Genomic DNA, 17,071 nt, shown 5'->3' with positions numbered 1-17,071 from the left:
TTTATGGTGATTGGTGATCTTTCAGTGAATACATTTTTTTTCTTCTTTTTCTCTGAATTCAAGAGACCGAGAAAAACTCCTAGCTCCACTGCACCTGATGAGGTTAGTGACCTGTGTATGTGAGTTCATCTAGCAGTGATTGAGATACATTTTAAAAGGTCTCTTAGGGCCACACTTGCAAAAGAAGCTCAGCTCCCTTCATGGCTCTCCTGGGTAAACACAAAACGCTGAATGTTTCATTTGTATAAAAAAAAAAATCAAGGTACGGCAAGGACAGGAGTACATTTGAAAATCATACCCAGAATGCACCGTGGTCATCTGCAGCTAGCAGTGGTGCATTCGACTATAATATGTGATGCATCATACAGGATGAAGGGAGATAAACATCTGAACATTTTTGAGGAAAATTATCACACATAATGTGTTTTAAAACATAATGTGGCCACTTCTTGGTATTTACAGCTTTGGTTCAACACATACACACACACACACACACACACACACAAATAGAACTTGTGTGTGTGTCTGGGAATTATTTGTATCCATGAAATGGATTCAAAGTTATCTGGGTGATATTTTTGCACTAAGGATAATATTTGTTTTTACAGAATATTTTAGATGCTGAATTATCAGTTTGTGAAGATACTTAGGTTTACTTAGGCTCATGACCAAATATATTAGCTCTGTCCAGTTGTGTGAATGAATGAATGAAGCCATGATATCATGTGTGGGTGATGGCAATTACTGTACCGATAGAGAGGACTGAGAAAACAGCTCAACTGCATTTAGCAGCAGCACACCAGTAAAACTAATAACCACTAATAATAATAAATACACATGTCCCTGCTGGTTATGTGCAGTTTGTTAGTCAAGAGGAGAATTCTTTTAGCTAAGTTATGTGGTATATAATCGAACCATATACAGAAAGAGCTTAGTTGGCTCAATATTACATATTGAACTAAAGACATTCTGTGACCTTGCCTGTTTCCTTTGTTGAGGAGGACTAAGCCTCTCTGCACAAGCAAGGCAAATAACAATGTTCATTGAATGTGTATGACCCAAATATCAAGCATATCAATACATATGCATAGAATTGGAAGACTCCTTCTGAATGTTGGAGTGTCAGACTTTCCATCACAATAAACCACAATTTAATGTTAGTCAGCGGTGGATGCCGCAACTAAGAGACAGACAAGCCCACCTATATCCCTCCTTATGTGTCTGTTTCAGTTGCCTTTGAGCTGACTAAAACCACTAGTGCAGCCTCCAGTTGGGACAGAGACGTATTCCCAATCACCAATGCACAATTTGGGGTTGTTAGTTTAGTGATCTAATGGAAGAAAGGAATGCAACCTCTTATGCCACTATTCATAGCAAGAAAAGATTAAAAATAGGCCATGTTAAAGCTGGCCAATTATTTTTTCTCTCTCTCTGTGCTAAACATAATTATCATCTATTTGTTTCAAAGTCAGCACTGTGCATTCCAATAAGAACAGCTTTTATGTAAAAGATGGTATTTCTAAGATAAATGTTTTACATATAAATGATCTTTGCTTGTGGTTCAGAAATAATGCAGTGTCCTTGTAAAGGGACAATAGTAAATGTTATTATTCTCACCTCATTAAAGTAGCCTGAGAGTGTTTGCTTAGGTAACAAATAGCCAATTGGAATTTTATTGATCTGCGGAGCTTGGCGCATTAGGCTAAGACCAACAAAAGTGCACATAAGGACAAAATAGCAATCCTACAATACAAATGAGAGAAGGTGAAGCCAATTAAAAATTTCACATTTAGAAAACCACAATATTTAATTACATGATTATACATAAAACTTAACAGGGGTCAGTCAACTCTAACATTAACTACAGTTACCGGATAAAAAAATATATAATTTGAAACCATAATTACATACCTTAATTTCTCAGAAGACACTCTCATCCAAGGCCATTTACATTGCCTGCATGTTGTTTTTACAGTTAAGAGTAAGCACTCTACTTAGAGGTACAACAACAGTGCCACACCTTTGATTTAAAGCAGTATTCTTCTGGCTACAAGTCCAATTTCTTTCGTTGTTGGATGCTTGCTCTCATTGTATTTTACAAATGTTTTTCAATTCATTCTGGATAAGTTTATCTCACAAATAAATAAACAAACAAAAAAGGAAAAAATAGGCCATGGAATGCAGGTTGGTTATTAATTTGCCAAATCCTGTAACATATAAAGGGAAACAAAAAGATTTTGAAGAAAACAAACATGAATTTATGTTCCCTATGAATCCATAATGTGCTATTCAAAAGACAAGTTTTTTAATGTGAAAAGGGCTGACGAGACAGAGTTGTACAGACTAAGCATTTATCTACCCACATTTTAATGGCAATCAGTTGGATTCTAAATGGCTTTCTCACTCTTTGGTGCCAAAAGCAAGACTGTTCCTTGATCAGCACTTAGAAATCTGGAGCTTCACTTGATGTTATGTGTACTGATCCAGGATCTGTGTTGTTGAGGGGAGAAGGGAGAGTGTTCACATGTTTTATATTTTTATCATTTAGCCAAAACTTTTTTTGGATTTAATTTTCCAAAATTGCACTTTCTCCAAGAAGTCTAAATTTGAAACTCCTGTCACACATGTACTTAATTTGTCATGTTAGATATCAGACATGTGTTTCCCCCAAATGCTCCCTAAAATTATATTTTGCCCCATTCAACGACAGTCCAATTAATCACTCTGACACTTTGTGCGCTGTTAAACCCATATACAGAGGGTTACATGTCAAGAAGAGGTTTTTTTTTTTTTTTTGCTAAAATTTTTCATCAAAAAATGTCCTTACATTCTCAACAGTTCTGTAAAAGTACGGGTACGTTTCAGTTCTCTAGAAGTCAGATCAACATGGCAGCAGTGCCAGCCTTGGGTACAAGTGCAAGCCAGTTGGTTGATTATCAGTGAGCACTTATGCAAACTATTTTACGGAACATTGATGTTTTCATTATTAACGGTAAGTGTACTTGCAAAGAAATATTTTTATTTTATGCAATACATTTTCGTAATGTTTATATTTTGTTTGTACATTTTGTGGCAGTGCTTGTCACTGACAGGTTGTTTGTTTAGTTCTCAGGTGAGAACTTGCACAAGGTACTTAACCCAAATCGCCTCTGTAAATGTCCAGCCATATAAATGGATAACATGTAAAAGCAAGTGTAATGTAAGTAGCTTATTATCTGTATTGTATTGTTCCTGCGTGTAGTGTCTCATTTTCTGTTGTGTACAACAGGCCATATTTTATTATTATGTTGGGTTTAGCCATTTTTTTAAAAAAAAACTTGCCTTACTTAACGCTGCTCCCATTTATTCCCATCAAGATATTCTCAAACACCCACAGACCTCCTCAGTACCCTGAATCAACTGCTGTGAAAGAGTAATTCACACATACTTGTGAAGTGAGAGTGACACTAAATGCAGGTGAATAGGATCAGACTCTCTCTCCATTTGTTTTACATTTTAATAAGATTGGCCCTCGGGACACCCTTACAACAGACATGCATACTCACACAGCACAGGAAATAAATAACTATCCGTAAAGTACACATTGTGTGAGCTACTGCTAAGCTAGTCAATAATGTTGTTAAGCACAACCTCTATGAGTTGGAAAACAATTCTGCTTAAGGCATGGCAAATAGGAAGTTGTTGTTGTTATTTGTTTGTCTGTTGTTATTTACAGCATTGCCAAACCAAATATATTAAATGAAATGAAAATGTTAATAGTCTTCTCCGTCAGGTATGGTCAGTGGACACTCGAAATGGTGTCTCTGCAGCTATTAAAATCATACTCAAGCTCTCTGATCAGCTCACTGGAAACTTGCTAATTGGTGAATACACTGATCCTTTGTGTAGCCTGTATTATAGCCCGATGTGTGAAATGTGGAATAATAAAAACAAGTACATCAAGAAACAAAACCAAGTAAAACCAATGAACAAAATCAAATGCATCATAATTCATCAATTGTGACAGTGAGGAAGAAATCAGTGTATGATGCTATGTTTTGTTTGGTGCTTTCATATTGAGTGCAGTTTATAAAATCGTTTTCTCAACAATGAACACAAATCAAGAAAGGTCATAAAATTAATAATTTATTTCACACAGAAAGGAACTGAGGTCATGACCTTGTTATCCTCAGCTGTAGTTAAAGCCCTGACCTCATCCTTTTCTCACAGCCCACCATGTGAGCCAATCCATGTGACTTAAAGACATTGATAAAGAATTGATAAAATAAAAAAGAAACAACCCCCTAGCTAGCAATATTTGAACAATGTTTTTACCCTTAACTGCATTCACTCCCCTAAATATCTGTGATTTCTATTTCACACAAGTATCTTTATTTTCCTGATGCGATTAGATTGTTTGGTGCAAGTTAAATTTAACCTCACCCTGTCAGATTAACATGACATAAAATACATTAAAAACAATATATGACAATGTACATACTGCTGCAAACTCTAAATGAGAGGTCATCTGGATAACACAAGATACTACTTTATTTCCTAGTTTGCATTTTTATGATAAATATTAATCTTCAAAATGCCTTTTATCTTAATCCATCTGATTCTTGATCCTGATGGTTTTTGCTAGACAACAGGGAAGTGTTCTATGATATTGCATGCCAAAACTGTTGTGTAGATATATTTAAGTATGTTTTTTTCTAATGAAACACAAGAACATTTACTGACCCCAACAAAGTGTTTTGAAATATTGTCACAACTTAGAGCATGTGACAGTTTTGGTACCAATTGGTACCTATTAGGGCTTCAGAAAATTGGGTGTGTCTCCTAAGTGGCTCAGTCAGTTCAGGTGCTTGTTCTGAACACAGGCTAAGCCTGAGTTTGAGCCCAACCGTGACATTAGGCCACAAATTTGCTTTGGTCAGCTGGGATAGAGGTAGGTTTGTCGGTGGGGATTCCATGTCTTACTACTACTCTCAGATACCCTACAACTTATCAGGTACCCATGAGCCACTTTGCTGGCATCAGTGGAGACATGCCTATCCTCCAGTCAGCATTTGTTTTACTGTGGGGCACTGTGAAGCTCATAGTGTGGAAAATTTTTCTGCAGGTGTGTGAGTATTTTACGTGCAGTCACCATCCCCAGTGCTCCTCCATGAGTGCAGAGGTTGCCGTAGTGAGACGATCCTAATATGAGGATAACTTATCCTCAAGGGGTATCAAAAAAAAACAACAGTTAAATGTGTTTAAAATGTTAAGGAAAACTGGGGTTTGAAAAATTAGCATGTAATATGTTTGAGGTGAGAATATTTAAATAAAATGTCCTCTAAAACATTTTTTTTCTTAAGGGGTGGTCTGTACCGGAAGGCAAGGATTCCAACTTGTATCAGTGTAGCTTGCTTTGTTGTTTGACAACTCCCAGAACAGCTGCAACTGGCTGGACGTTTTCCCTCACCCCGGGGGAGCCCACCTCCTAGTGGATGCCGCACTCTGTGGCCTCCCTTAAGGTTTGGATCCTCTCGCACCTCTCTGACGGGAAGCAGATTTCTCCAGAAGAGTGTGGCACCACTGACAGGAGGGAAGGAGGAGATTGTCAGCTCAAATTCAGCCCGCAAACCGCTGCAGCCAGCTGCCGTGTGTTTGGCAGCGTCTGCATTCAGCTGCACACACACACACACACACACACGCGCAAACATCCTGCACTGCCGGCAGCCATCCTTTTCATCCTTTAATGTCCCCCGTAAGCTATAACAGTTCACTTGCGTGTGAGCGTGTGCTGTGTCTGTCTGCTTTTGTTGTATGTGTTTATGTGCATTTGCACACATTGTGCATCTTTATGTGTTTGTGGTGTGTTTGTGAATGTCATTATATTTTTGTGCTTCTCTGTTTTTGAATACATATATTTTTGCTTGTGCATCTCCACTATTCTCCACTGTTTGCCTTATGTTTGCTGAGGACTACAACCTAAGCATGCTGACATCACTATTGACAACTTGAAACTACACTACAATCCACATTTTGTCATTTTGTTTCAACCTTTTCAAAATAGCGATGATTGAAGATTCAATTTTTGAAACCAATTTAATTTTCAGGCTCTCTCCACAAGAGTATTCTTTTTTGTCCTTGTTTTGGGAGGAATAATCCTGATAAAATAGATTATCGACCGTGGCGTCTCTAGCACTGATGTGTTTTGTAGCTGGATGCTTTGAGACGTTTTTTTTTCTTTTTTCTTTTGACATGATGGATATTTGCACAAGAGGCCTTGTATTTATTTCCTTGCTCTGTTTAGTATAATGCTTTTGCCTTTATCAGATGTTATATGACGGGTGTGGGATAACAGCTCTCCTCACCAGGCCTTGGCACTGACAGTGACAGATTCAGTGTCGCTGGATGAAATTCATGGAAAGATGGCATCCTTCATTTACTCAGAGGCCAGAGCAGATTTGGGGGGAATTGCATCAGAAACATCCCCAGGGTAACAGAAGAAGAAGAAAAAAATAGATACAATTCATGTTAAAAAAAAAAAAAACTAGAACAAAACAACTCTGCTGTCTGCCAGACCTTCTTGGCTTTAATTACACTTGAGAATGTTCCCTGTTTCTATCACCATTTGACTTGGAGAATAAAATTTACAAACCAGCCTTTGTTCAGTTTCGTGACAGGGAGATGTGAGATGTATACATCTAAATCATAAAGATGTAGCGAAAATAAACCCTGATCTTGGTTGGTTGGTTTATTCATTAGGATTACTCACAAAATTAATTAAACCATATTAATGAAATCCATTTCAAAAGCTGTGACATCGATTTCATACTGACTATTTCATGAAATTAGACATCCAAAGGAAACGTGAAATCTAATGATCTAGTCTTTACTGTGGAAATGACAGATGGTCCAAGAGCTTCGCTTGACTCTTAACAGAGGTGTGTTCTATCTTAGATAGATGATGTTAACATTCATTAGCAGGCGAGTTTGCCGTGTAGCAGTATTTGTCACTATCGTGGAGCATGTTAGCCCAGCTGAGAAGAACGGTCTCTCTGATGGAGTTTCTTTCTGTTTCGCCTCGCGCTGTGGCTGGCAAGAGAAGCGGATTTTGTTTTATCTTATCTGTGAATCATGAACTATGAAAGACATGGTCGGGATGCTGCTTCCCTGCCGTACCCTCTGCCTGTCTGGCGCTGGAGTGCTGCCCTCGCAATAAGCAGGGTACCAGTCCATGCTGTGTTTTTTGAAATGAGTGTGACAGATAAACAGAAAGTGCATTCTGAAATGAATGCAGAACTTGCCGCCATTAAAGCGAGCCATTTGCATAAGACTGACTAGGCCCGGCGTGTGACCGGAATGGCAAAGCCACTGTGCCCTATCTCCCCACACACACCCCTGCATCGGACACAGGAGGAAAAGGAAATGGGAATATATCTTTTAAATGGATTCTGTCATCTCTGCCGTACTCTGAATATATGAAGTGTAAGCGACACAGCGCTGGCTGGGAAGAGTTTGTGAGGATGCAATACATACATTCCGGACACTGTGAATGATCTTCAGATGCGAAAACACAAATCGCATGCTTGTTTCATCAACAACGCTTACCGGGTCTGCTTTTTTTTTTTTTTTGTAAGGTTTTCCAGCAAGAGAACGGGCCATTTGACCTCCAGTACCATCTCACTACAGAGCTCACTGCCAAGTCAATGCTTGCCATTCAATGCGCCACCAGCTTTGGCAGACCAGTGGATCAAATCAATGGCCCCAGTATGTCCATGCACAAACTTTGCTCTTTGTGGTCCGACGTCGTCATGGAAATGGAATCTTTGGCATGGGTGGCAGCCATATGAGACAACATAATGCAATAAAACTTTAATTAGTCGTCTGTTATCAAATGCAATCAAGGGGCTGGCTTGGTTGACATCCTTAGGAACACCCGTGAATTAAATGTCACTGCTCAGGGGGAACTTTGGACACTATGAGAATGCAGTCACACTGAATAAGGGAAAAAGATTCCTACTCTTCTAGGATCTCTCTCTCTGTTTGATTTCTATTTGACGGGCTTGTTTGGCACATCCTGAACATGGTTAGAACATCCTGAACATTCAGTGTTGGGTTGTGTTGGGTCCAGGGATGAACAGGCCTTCTATATATGTCAAAATGCTCCAAGTCACATGTCCTCAAGTATTATTTCACTTTACAATATTTACCTGCTTAATAGACTATTGTGCAGGGTAGTTATGATCTTGAATCTGACACGTTATATAACCATCCAGGCTCAGACAGGTCCATCACGAGTGAATGGTGTCAAAGCTAAAGAAACATGACACTTTGGAATTAAAAACCTTTACACTGCTGTTGAGATACAATTAGATTTCTTGATATGATATTGGCTTTATTGTGTGCCTGTGTGTATGCCTGTGCATGTGTGCCTGTGTGTGTGTGTGTGAGTGTGTGTGTGTGTGTGTGGATGCGCCAATATGCGTGCTCCTGTCTGTCAACATTGGTTAGAATTCACCCTTGGTGGAGTAGTCAGGCCTTTGTTCTGCATATTTGAGTTTGACTGAACTCATTCCCTGGCTCTGGGGAGACCTCTCCTTCACACAGTCTTGTCTCTTGAAGCCTTTTAACTTGAGATCTTTGTACAACAAAGAGCATAACAGCACTACTGTTGTCTGCTTATTTCTGAAACCCACAGCTTTAATTAATACAACCATTGCAAATAGTATTCTGCTGGACATTACCATCTGCATACTATTTTTCATCCTCAGTACTACTGTATTTCTGCAGTGCAAATGTCATTTGCTGCAGAACAAATGCACCATAAAGTGCTAGAGATGTGAGCTTTGGATGTTTGCAAATATCCTCTGTTCTTGGCACCTGCCCTCAAAGCAGTTTTGCTGCTGCTGAAGACTTCTGAGCTCCCTTTGATTGTCTGCTGTTCTTAACAATAGCCCGTTCTGTTCATTTTTCCATACACGAGTCTCCCCCTAGAAAAAGCACGCCAGCTCGCAATGGGCTTTTTTTTATTTTCAAAGCGGCAGAAAATAGCACCGATTATATGGAGAGTAAGCCCTCTGCTTATTGGAAAGGGAGAACCAGCTGGGTGCCCAGCTCTCAACGCAGTCCACCTGTGTAGCAACACAGATCGTGCGCCAGTGCAGCATGGGCACAGTTAAACAACCCACACGTTTCTGTCAGGGAATCATTTCTCCCCAGTTACCAATGACCACTTCTTCGGTAGTCAGTCACGTTTCCCATTTGTCTGCCCCTGTGGTGTTCAGGAGGAGAGAATTGTTGTTATTCAAAGGGGAGCTGATGCTTCCTCTTTAAGACCCAAAAGTCAGCTGTCTCCTAAAATGAATATGTGAATGTAACCATATGCAAGATTTACTTTGAATACAACACTACATTTTTCCTTATGCACAGTTACGATACATGCCAAGGGTGAGTTTCTTAAAAAGAGGCACATCCATAAGACGGAGATGTTCCAAAGAATATTTGATATCCATGTCAAAGTTGACTCATGGACAATCAAGGTTCTGTTCATGGAAGATACTGAACCATAGTTACACAAGAGTTAATTGCATAGTAATTGCATGTTCCTCATAAAGTTTCTTAATGCAATTTAGCTTTATCCAGACTTCTCTAAACACTTGCAATGTCCAATTTTTACATATCCTCCATTCCAATCCTTCATACCTTTATCTTTATTTTGGTGTAGCCAGTACAGGATAGCCATATGGGTAATTCCATTTTCCTGTGTAAACCTGAATTGTTACTTAATGAGGTCAAAACCAAGTCTGAGACCCTATTTATTGCATAAATTGCAAACTAGCTTACAACCATTAATATGCAATCTAGATCTACAGCAGCATAGAGCAGTTTTGAACCAGTTTGCTCAATTGAATGGGATTGAGGTGGATCAAACCATTAATTTGCTAACAGTGGTAAACGGCTTAAAAATATCTGTTCCCCACTACTATACGGACATGGTGTCTGGCCCATAATGAAGACGGAAATTGGCACACCCATTCAAAAGACACTGTTAGCATACACATGCACAACCATTCTGTCAAATCAGTCCACCTGAGTCTCCTTTCAGTGGTAATGTCATAGAACCAATCAGTTTCACAGGAGGCAAAACACTAGCTGAAATGAGCTACCATAGAAACATTCACATTGAAGTGTTTATATGACTGTTTAAACAGTTTATATCACTGTTTATATCACAGTGTTTGTAAGACTCATTATTAGTCCAGAATATATAACTAAATGTTGTATTTGATTGTTGTATATTCTTATTGAATTCCATTTAATTTGTTAAAACCTTATTCTAAACCGAATTTTGTTGTTCCTTTCTCTGGAGGTTGCATGACCAATAGATTTCCTACAACTATCATTTTTTTTTTTTTTTTTTCAGATTGAGACTGCAGAGTTTAAAACTCAAACGATATTTACACCTAAACGCAGACTCCCAAACGTCGTGCTAACTGTTCCTTACACTAACAGATCGAACGCTTTGAATATTCAGCCTGTTTACTTGGTAGTTGTTCCTCCTAATATTATTCACTGGATGAACAAGGAGAAATAACAGATAAGTCAGGGTGCTCGCAGGCTGACCATCTGTCACTGGTTCAGCTGGTCAGGTATGAAAGGGAGGAGTTAAAATGAAAGTGTTTCCGGCAGCTCGCTTTTTTAATGAAAGTGAACGAACGGTTGGGAGTCAAGTCAGTTATAGGCAGGGCTTGGACGGTGAGGGGTAAGCGTCTACCCAGTTGCAACCGTCTCACTGGAACACACGAGTGCATAGCCCTGCAGTCGCCACTTACTCGTTGCCAGACAGCGAAAAGCATGGGAGGTTATTTCTGAAACAATCACGGAGAGATTTACACTGAGACCTGCCATGGCTGTGGACGGTAAGAAGAATATGGTATTTGTTTTAACGTGCTTTTCAAATCCACGCAGATCCAAATATTGTCTAAAATAATGTTAGTTATTACAATACGAAGCTAACAGGGACGTACAAGTGCTTTTTTAAAAATATTGATAGATAGCGTCATGGTAAGGATAATTAACACATGAACAGTCGTTGACAACAGTCGGCTGACATTTCTTTTGTTGTCATTTCACGCTTGACTTATTAACGTAATATTAAAACGACATATCAATATCAGTTTTGAAGAGGCAGTCGTTAGCATATTTCGTAGCCTAGTTTTTAGAAAGTTGTAATGCTTTTGCTTTTTTGCTTAGTTGGTAATGTCCGTTTTAGTTATGTTTGGTTGGTTAACGAGCTATAACTAACGATACTGTATGTATATATATTTATGTAAGATGCACATTAAATTGCTGTCTAGGAACATTTTTTTCTGCTATTTCTCTGTTAAATATAGCCCGCCAGCATGAAAACATACGTGAACATTGTGTACAGACAGTATCATAGCAGAAAATATTAGCATGTGGAATTCACTACCTGACAGAAACCACGAAAATACGGCTCAAAAGTTACAAGGCACTGGAACATCTGGTTATTTTATTATTTATGCAACATTTTGGTGAAACTGAAAAATTTGCACTTACATTTTTCTATTCGGGCGATTAACGAACACGCGAAAATGATTTTGTAGTTATAATCCCAAAGAGAAGGTTGATCTAATACACGAAAATTGCATACACGTAACTGACAGAGGCTGACATTGTTATTATAGGCTTTCCAACAGCGCAAGTTCACTTATGTGTTTACATGACAGACAGGCAAACATCCCCGGATGACTGAATAAACATTATATTCCCACACTCAGATTTTGTGATTGTTTAGCGAGGACACATTCAGCTCACAGAACATTGAGCGCAAGCGCACCGGTCCGAATGGGACACAGTGGAGAGATGTGGTGCTGAAATGGAAAGCAACATAGGGTGCAGGGTGCAGATATGGTAATAAAAATAGTGACCCATTTTGGACACACACACATATTTGTTATAGACAGTGTTTGTTAAAAAAAAAAAAAACTTCCTGTGTTTTTTCTACCAAAATGTTTTACTGGTATAACTCATCTCACTCAGCTGTAATGTACCATTACACCAAATGTACTTCTGTACTGTGAACAATTTTACTGCTGTACCAAAATGTATGTATCCAAACAGATATGGAGGCAGTTTTATAGTACTTAACACAGTTCTGACAGTCCTCACTTGGTCTGGTTACAAACCAGTAAATGTGGAAAGAGAAAATAAATATGGTTGCGGTGTAGGCACATCCAGTAATGTATGATTTTGTAGGGGTTTTTTTGGCTTATGAAACAGGTTTGTTTTGAATCCATTTGACTGCACAGGTACTTCAAGGCAACATATTCAGTAATTTATAATTAAACTATAGTTTTTTTAACCATTACTAATTAATATAGACCCTAGAGCAGTGACATTACTCTGAGATTATGGTATTGTAACATTAATTAGTGACGATATCTCTTTCTCAAGAGATATTCTGAGTTCATTACAAGGAAGTGTTTTGGATAAATGTAACTCTTAACACTCCACAGAGCATATATGTATGTTATTCAGCTTGTTTTCTCTATACCAGTTGGGCATTTCCCATCTGTCCAACATGTGGACTACTGGATTGCTAAATGTCCATGTATTCAAGCTGTGCTGTCAAACAGCAAGACACCAATGCACAATTTATAAGAAATGTAAATACTGCTGTTTTAAATTTGCGTGTTTTTTCCCCTGTGCCCACAATGATGCAGCCGTCAGGCTTGCCTTATCAAAGAGCGGCTGGCTCAGCTGTGTGTAAGTCCCCCTTCGCTTTCACAGGGAAGGGACACGAGTGGATCCAGCAGGCTGTGTAGCAAATGATAGATCTTTCATTTACTGAGGAGCACATACACGCAGGGGGAGGGGAAATGGCACAGAACCTGGGCACACTGGCGCTGAGGCACAGTGGCTGTTCGGCAGGGTGGGTGGGGTTTCTCAACCCAAAGACAAATGCTGTGTTCTTTCCCTCTAATGTCCTGAACGACATTCAATGGGAGGTGACACATCTGTTTACTCGTTGGACAACACACAACCCTGTTGGCAATGGTGAAATTGTTCTGGTTCATTCACTGCCGCCTTGATGATGATTGGGAAGTTTTACCTCAAAGCACTGTTAAGCAGTTTAAGCTGTTAGGGTAGTCTGCATGTCATTAGACAACATACAGTTAGCAGGGGTGTGACCTGTAAAATTGAGTTCTTTTCTCAAATTAACACACATTTGTTCATTTATGTAAAGGGTCAAACTAAGTGAAACAGGACGGATTGCTAATTTAACTGCAGATTCCAAATAATGACCCTGTTACTGAATGTCTGTCGCTGCTAATTCTGCTACCGATAGGATAAGCTTATGAAGGGAAGAAGTCATTGTTTTCTATCTAAACATAAACATTTGTTTCTTTGCTGCTGTCAGTGTTGCTGACTTTCTCACTGTTGTCAGCAGGATGCTTCAGTGGCCATTTGGTGGCCCTCCCAAAAGGTTCCTTTTGAAAGACTTTGAAATATGGTAGGGGGCCCTCAGGGGTGACCACTGTCAGGGATGTTGGGCCAGACTCCTGTGAGCACTTGCGTCCAACCACCCCCTGTTCCCTGTCCTCAGCTGCATCACCTTGAGCTAAATCATAGCGTTCACGCGCAATGACCCTCTCTCACTGTAGCCTGCATCGCTGCTCCATGCTAGATGATGGCCTCTGATCTCACGTCGAGGGGATTGCCCATTTTCCCCCCACAGCACGCCCCCCTGGGGCCCTTTTGTCATAGCAGGCGACAAGCAGCGGCCTCAATTTGTGTCCCGTTGTTGGCTTGGATATCCAGTCTGGCTCATCCTCTTATCCTGTCACACTGATTCGGATGGCAGCTGGACAGGAGAGGCTATGAACTCCTTGCTGAGCGCCAGTGCAATAATAAAACCCGGCCACTCCGCCACAGACAAAGAGGGAGGGAAGCACAGAGACTGCTCTCTGCATCCTTGCTGGGCCGAGCTTGGAGCTCAAAATACCACCGGGGTCTGCATTGGAGGCTTACCGGTCCATGGAGGTTTTCCCCAGTCCTCTTGAAATGGTTTTGAACAGTAAAGTAGCTTTTGCCCCTACCATGCCCCTCCCCACGTACACTATGATCTTTTGCCCAGATGAATGTCATACAATTGACAGAACTGATAGATTAACACATACTTGTCATGAATAGCTATAGTTTCTGAAAAAGGAGGAGTAGTTTATCAATGTGCTGTTTCGCGGAGGGTGAATTAATTCCCCCATGGCTGGTAAACCCATTTCAGCTGCAAATTGAGACATTTTCATATCGCACATACAGAGAATCAAGCCATGCTTGCAACACTGGAAGGCATACAGTAAGAGTGTATCGCATGATCTTATGCAATGTTAATGAATTGAACTTAGTCATATGCCCTGGAACTGAATAAACTGATGCCAAAAAATGAATGCATTTGGTACCCTTTCTCTTATTCTACTTGGTCTAATGGCACAGTGTGAACCTTGACCTCTGCTCAGCGCTGGAGTAGCGGTGTCTGGCGGCAGTAGTCTGGCAGCATCTGGCTCCATGGATTATCCTGTGTTTGCCATCATGCAGGCTGGATCGAGGGTGTGTCGGCGAAACATTTGCCCATAAGCCGCGGGGGCTTAGGTGCTTTGATTAAAGGTGGGAGGGAGAGATCCATTCGGCATAAATCAACAGTCGTCTCCGACAGCAGTGCGTGCCCATGCGGCATTACAGGCTACCTTCCAGATTAGAGTGACGGCTGATTTAACCAAGGTGGGCAGTGTTTGGGTTAGGTATTAGCTTTGTTCAGATTCAAATAATTGTTTTGAGAGAAGACCGTCGGCTTGTCGGCCCCCCAGCGTCCTCCCTGTTCCTCTGTTTCTCTTTACTTCTTGTCTTCAAGGAGTGCGCCTTCCTGCTCGTTCCACTTCACCAGTCTCATTCAGGGTCCAAGATGCTCCGCACCATGCCCGTCTCACATTAAAGAGCGCACAGGGCCGTATCCAATATCTCTTTTTAATTAGATTTTTGCTCAGAGTAAGTGAAAAAAATGTTCGAACAAGAAATTGCTGAGAGGGTGATATTAATTAGACATAATTTTTTTTATTCCTGTGGCCCTCTCTACTGACCTGATGGAAGCCAGTGGCCTGAAGTCACTGTTTCCTGTTTTCCACTTCAAAGAAAGTCAAAATAATGCATTATGTTGCATTTGTGTAACCCCTGAAAGATGGGCCATGATTGTTATGGAATTTGAAATTAATCTGTTTCCATTTTCTCCTGTCATCCTTAAATATGTTGTGGCATGAAGGGGTGGGCTGCATGTGGAATAGGTCCAAGACCATTGTTCATTTTGATGAGTCCTTGACATATTCCATCCATGCTCAGGAGGTTGGCACATGGGCACCGGCTGAATGGGAGCAATAGGGAACCAACAAGCAACGGTCCAAAAAGCCATCACTCTCTGCTAGCTTTAAACCCCTCCACATTCCACGTCTTGTCCTGTTCACTAATCCCTCAGTTTCAATTAGGAAAGAAGGGATCCTTTCATGGACTTGTAGCACCACTTCAGAAATAAATGAATAACCAAATGAATTCATTACTGAGTTAATAACCAGGGAGCCTGCGTTTGAATGATGTGTCTTGTTAATCTAGGTAATTGTGTTCCTTGTTAACAAACACCCACCCCTAGTGTCTAACTGTACTGTACGTTTTTGAGGTCATTAGTGTCCAGGCTGGAGAGAGCCCATTAAGGTTTCATGTTAGATGATGCCCATTGATAAATGCTCCATGCTTTTGAGAGTAGAGTTGCCTTCTTTGAATGCATAGTGGGAATTTGTATTACCGTCCACATGCCACATCAACATGCCTTGTAGATAATGGGGAAAATAAATGCAATGAAATCAGAAATCCTCAGTGAGCAGTCATTGCTGTTGGCTTCACGGTTCACAATTCTGTTTGAAGGTAATGGACGCCTCGCTGTTCACCGGCTTTGGTGTCTCAACAAAGAAAACCTGGGAGATCAGTGTCCCCTGTCTTTTTTGGAGCAGCACAACACAGACAGGAGAGGGAAACAGATGCTGGGATTGCTCGTTAGCGTTTCCTGTTCAGGGTTCGCAGGAGGAGGCAAAGATATGTACAGATGGCAGTTGGAGTTTTTACTGAACGCGGACAGAACGCATGCCGAACCGCCTGACCCCTTTGGCTCCTTTGAGTGTGGCAAAATTATCGGCTGCCGTCGCTGAGCAGAGTAGCTAAGTGATGGTCTTTCTCACAGAAAGGCACTTCTCGCATTACAGTGTGCGAGAGCCTGGAAAACGCAGTTTACCTGCAGTCCTTTTTCCAGTTGGGTGCACTGTATACTTAACACATTTCTGAGCATGGAGGGTGTGGAAATCAGTCCCTCATTTCACAGCAGGGGTTCAGCAAGGCACCACCTCTCTCCCTCCTCTCTCTCTCTCTCTCTCTCTCTCTCTCTCTCTCTCTCTCTCTCTCCCTCCCTCTCTCTCTCTCTCCCTCCCTCTCTTGCTTCTGCACGGTCCCTAATGACACTTCTTTACAGCTGCCTAGAAGTGTCACAACAGCACAAATGGGGCCTTCAATTTGGCGTGTCAGTAGAAAGCAGGCAGTGGGGGTGGGGAGTGGGGGGGTGGAGCGTGCACACACACATCAGGATTCTGCACTTTTTCTCCATGACGGGTAAACACACCATGAAGGGGAGCATATTGCTGAGGTGGTTTCAGTTCCAGGCTGCCAACCTCTCATGAACCGCCACCTCCCAGAAAGCTCACAGACCCCTGCACGAGTTCCACGAGCCTTCGATTGAGGCTAGTCAAAATCGGTCACGCTAGTTTGATATCTCCCAGTAACATATGGAAAATGGGAATGTTTAGCACACACTGTTGACAACCTGGAGACGCTGGGTAGAGGTGCTGCATATGGAAGAAACATATGGTGGAAGTGAATTTTTAGTAGTAATTAATTGCCTCATATACTATATGAACATACTGTGCATACTACGGCCTGGTGTGTTTTCGTACATTACCCATATATACAGGTGGCTATATAC

At 40.8% G+C, this 17,071-nt stretch overlaps 1 protein-coding gene across 1 annotated transcript in view; it reads left to right on the top strand.

The window, feature by feature from the left end:
- The first annotated feature begins 10,723 nt into the window (after positions 1 to 10,723).
- samd10b (sterile alpha motif domain containing 10b) overlaps positions 10,724 to 17,071 on the top strand; it is a 37,775-nt gene continuing 31,427 nt past the window's right edge. The window contains exon 1 of the mRNA XM_036534223.1: positions 10,724 to 10,895. Within this exon, the coding sequence (XP_036390116.1) occupies positions 10,883 to 10,895 (13 nt within the window). The 5' untranslated portion in view covers positions 10,724 to 10,882. The remainder of the gene's footprint in view (positions 10,896 to 17,071) is intronic.

Source organism: Megalops cyprinoides, chromosome 7, assembly GCF_013368585.1.
Source record: "Megalops cyprinoides isolate fMegCyp1 chromosome 7, fMegCyp1.pri, whole genome shotgun sequence".
NCBI lineage: Eukaryota > Metazoa > Chordata > Actinopteri > Elopiformes > Megalopidae > Megalops > Megalops cyprinoides.
Note: the sequence above shows the minus strand (reverse complement) of the source record. Positions and strands in the feature narration are given on the sequence as shown.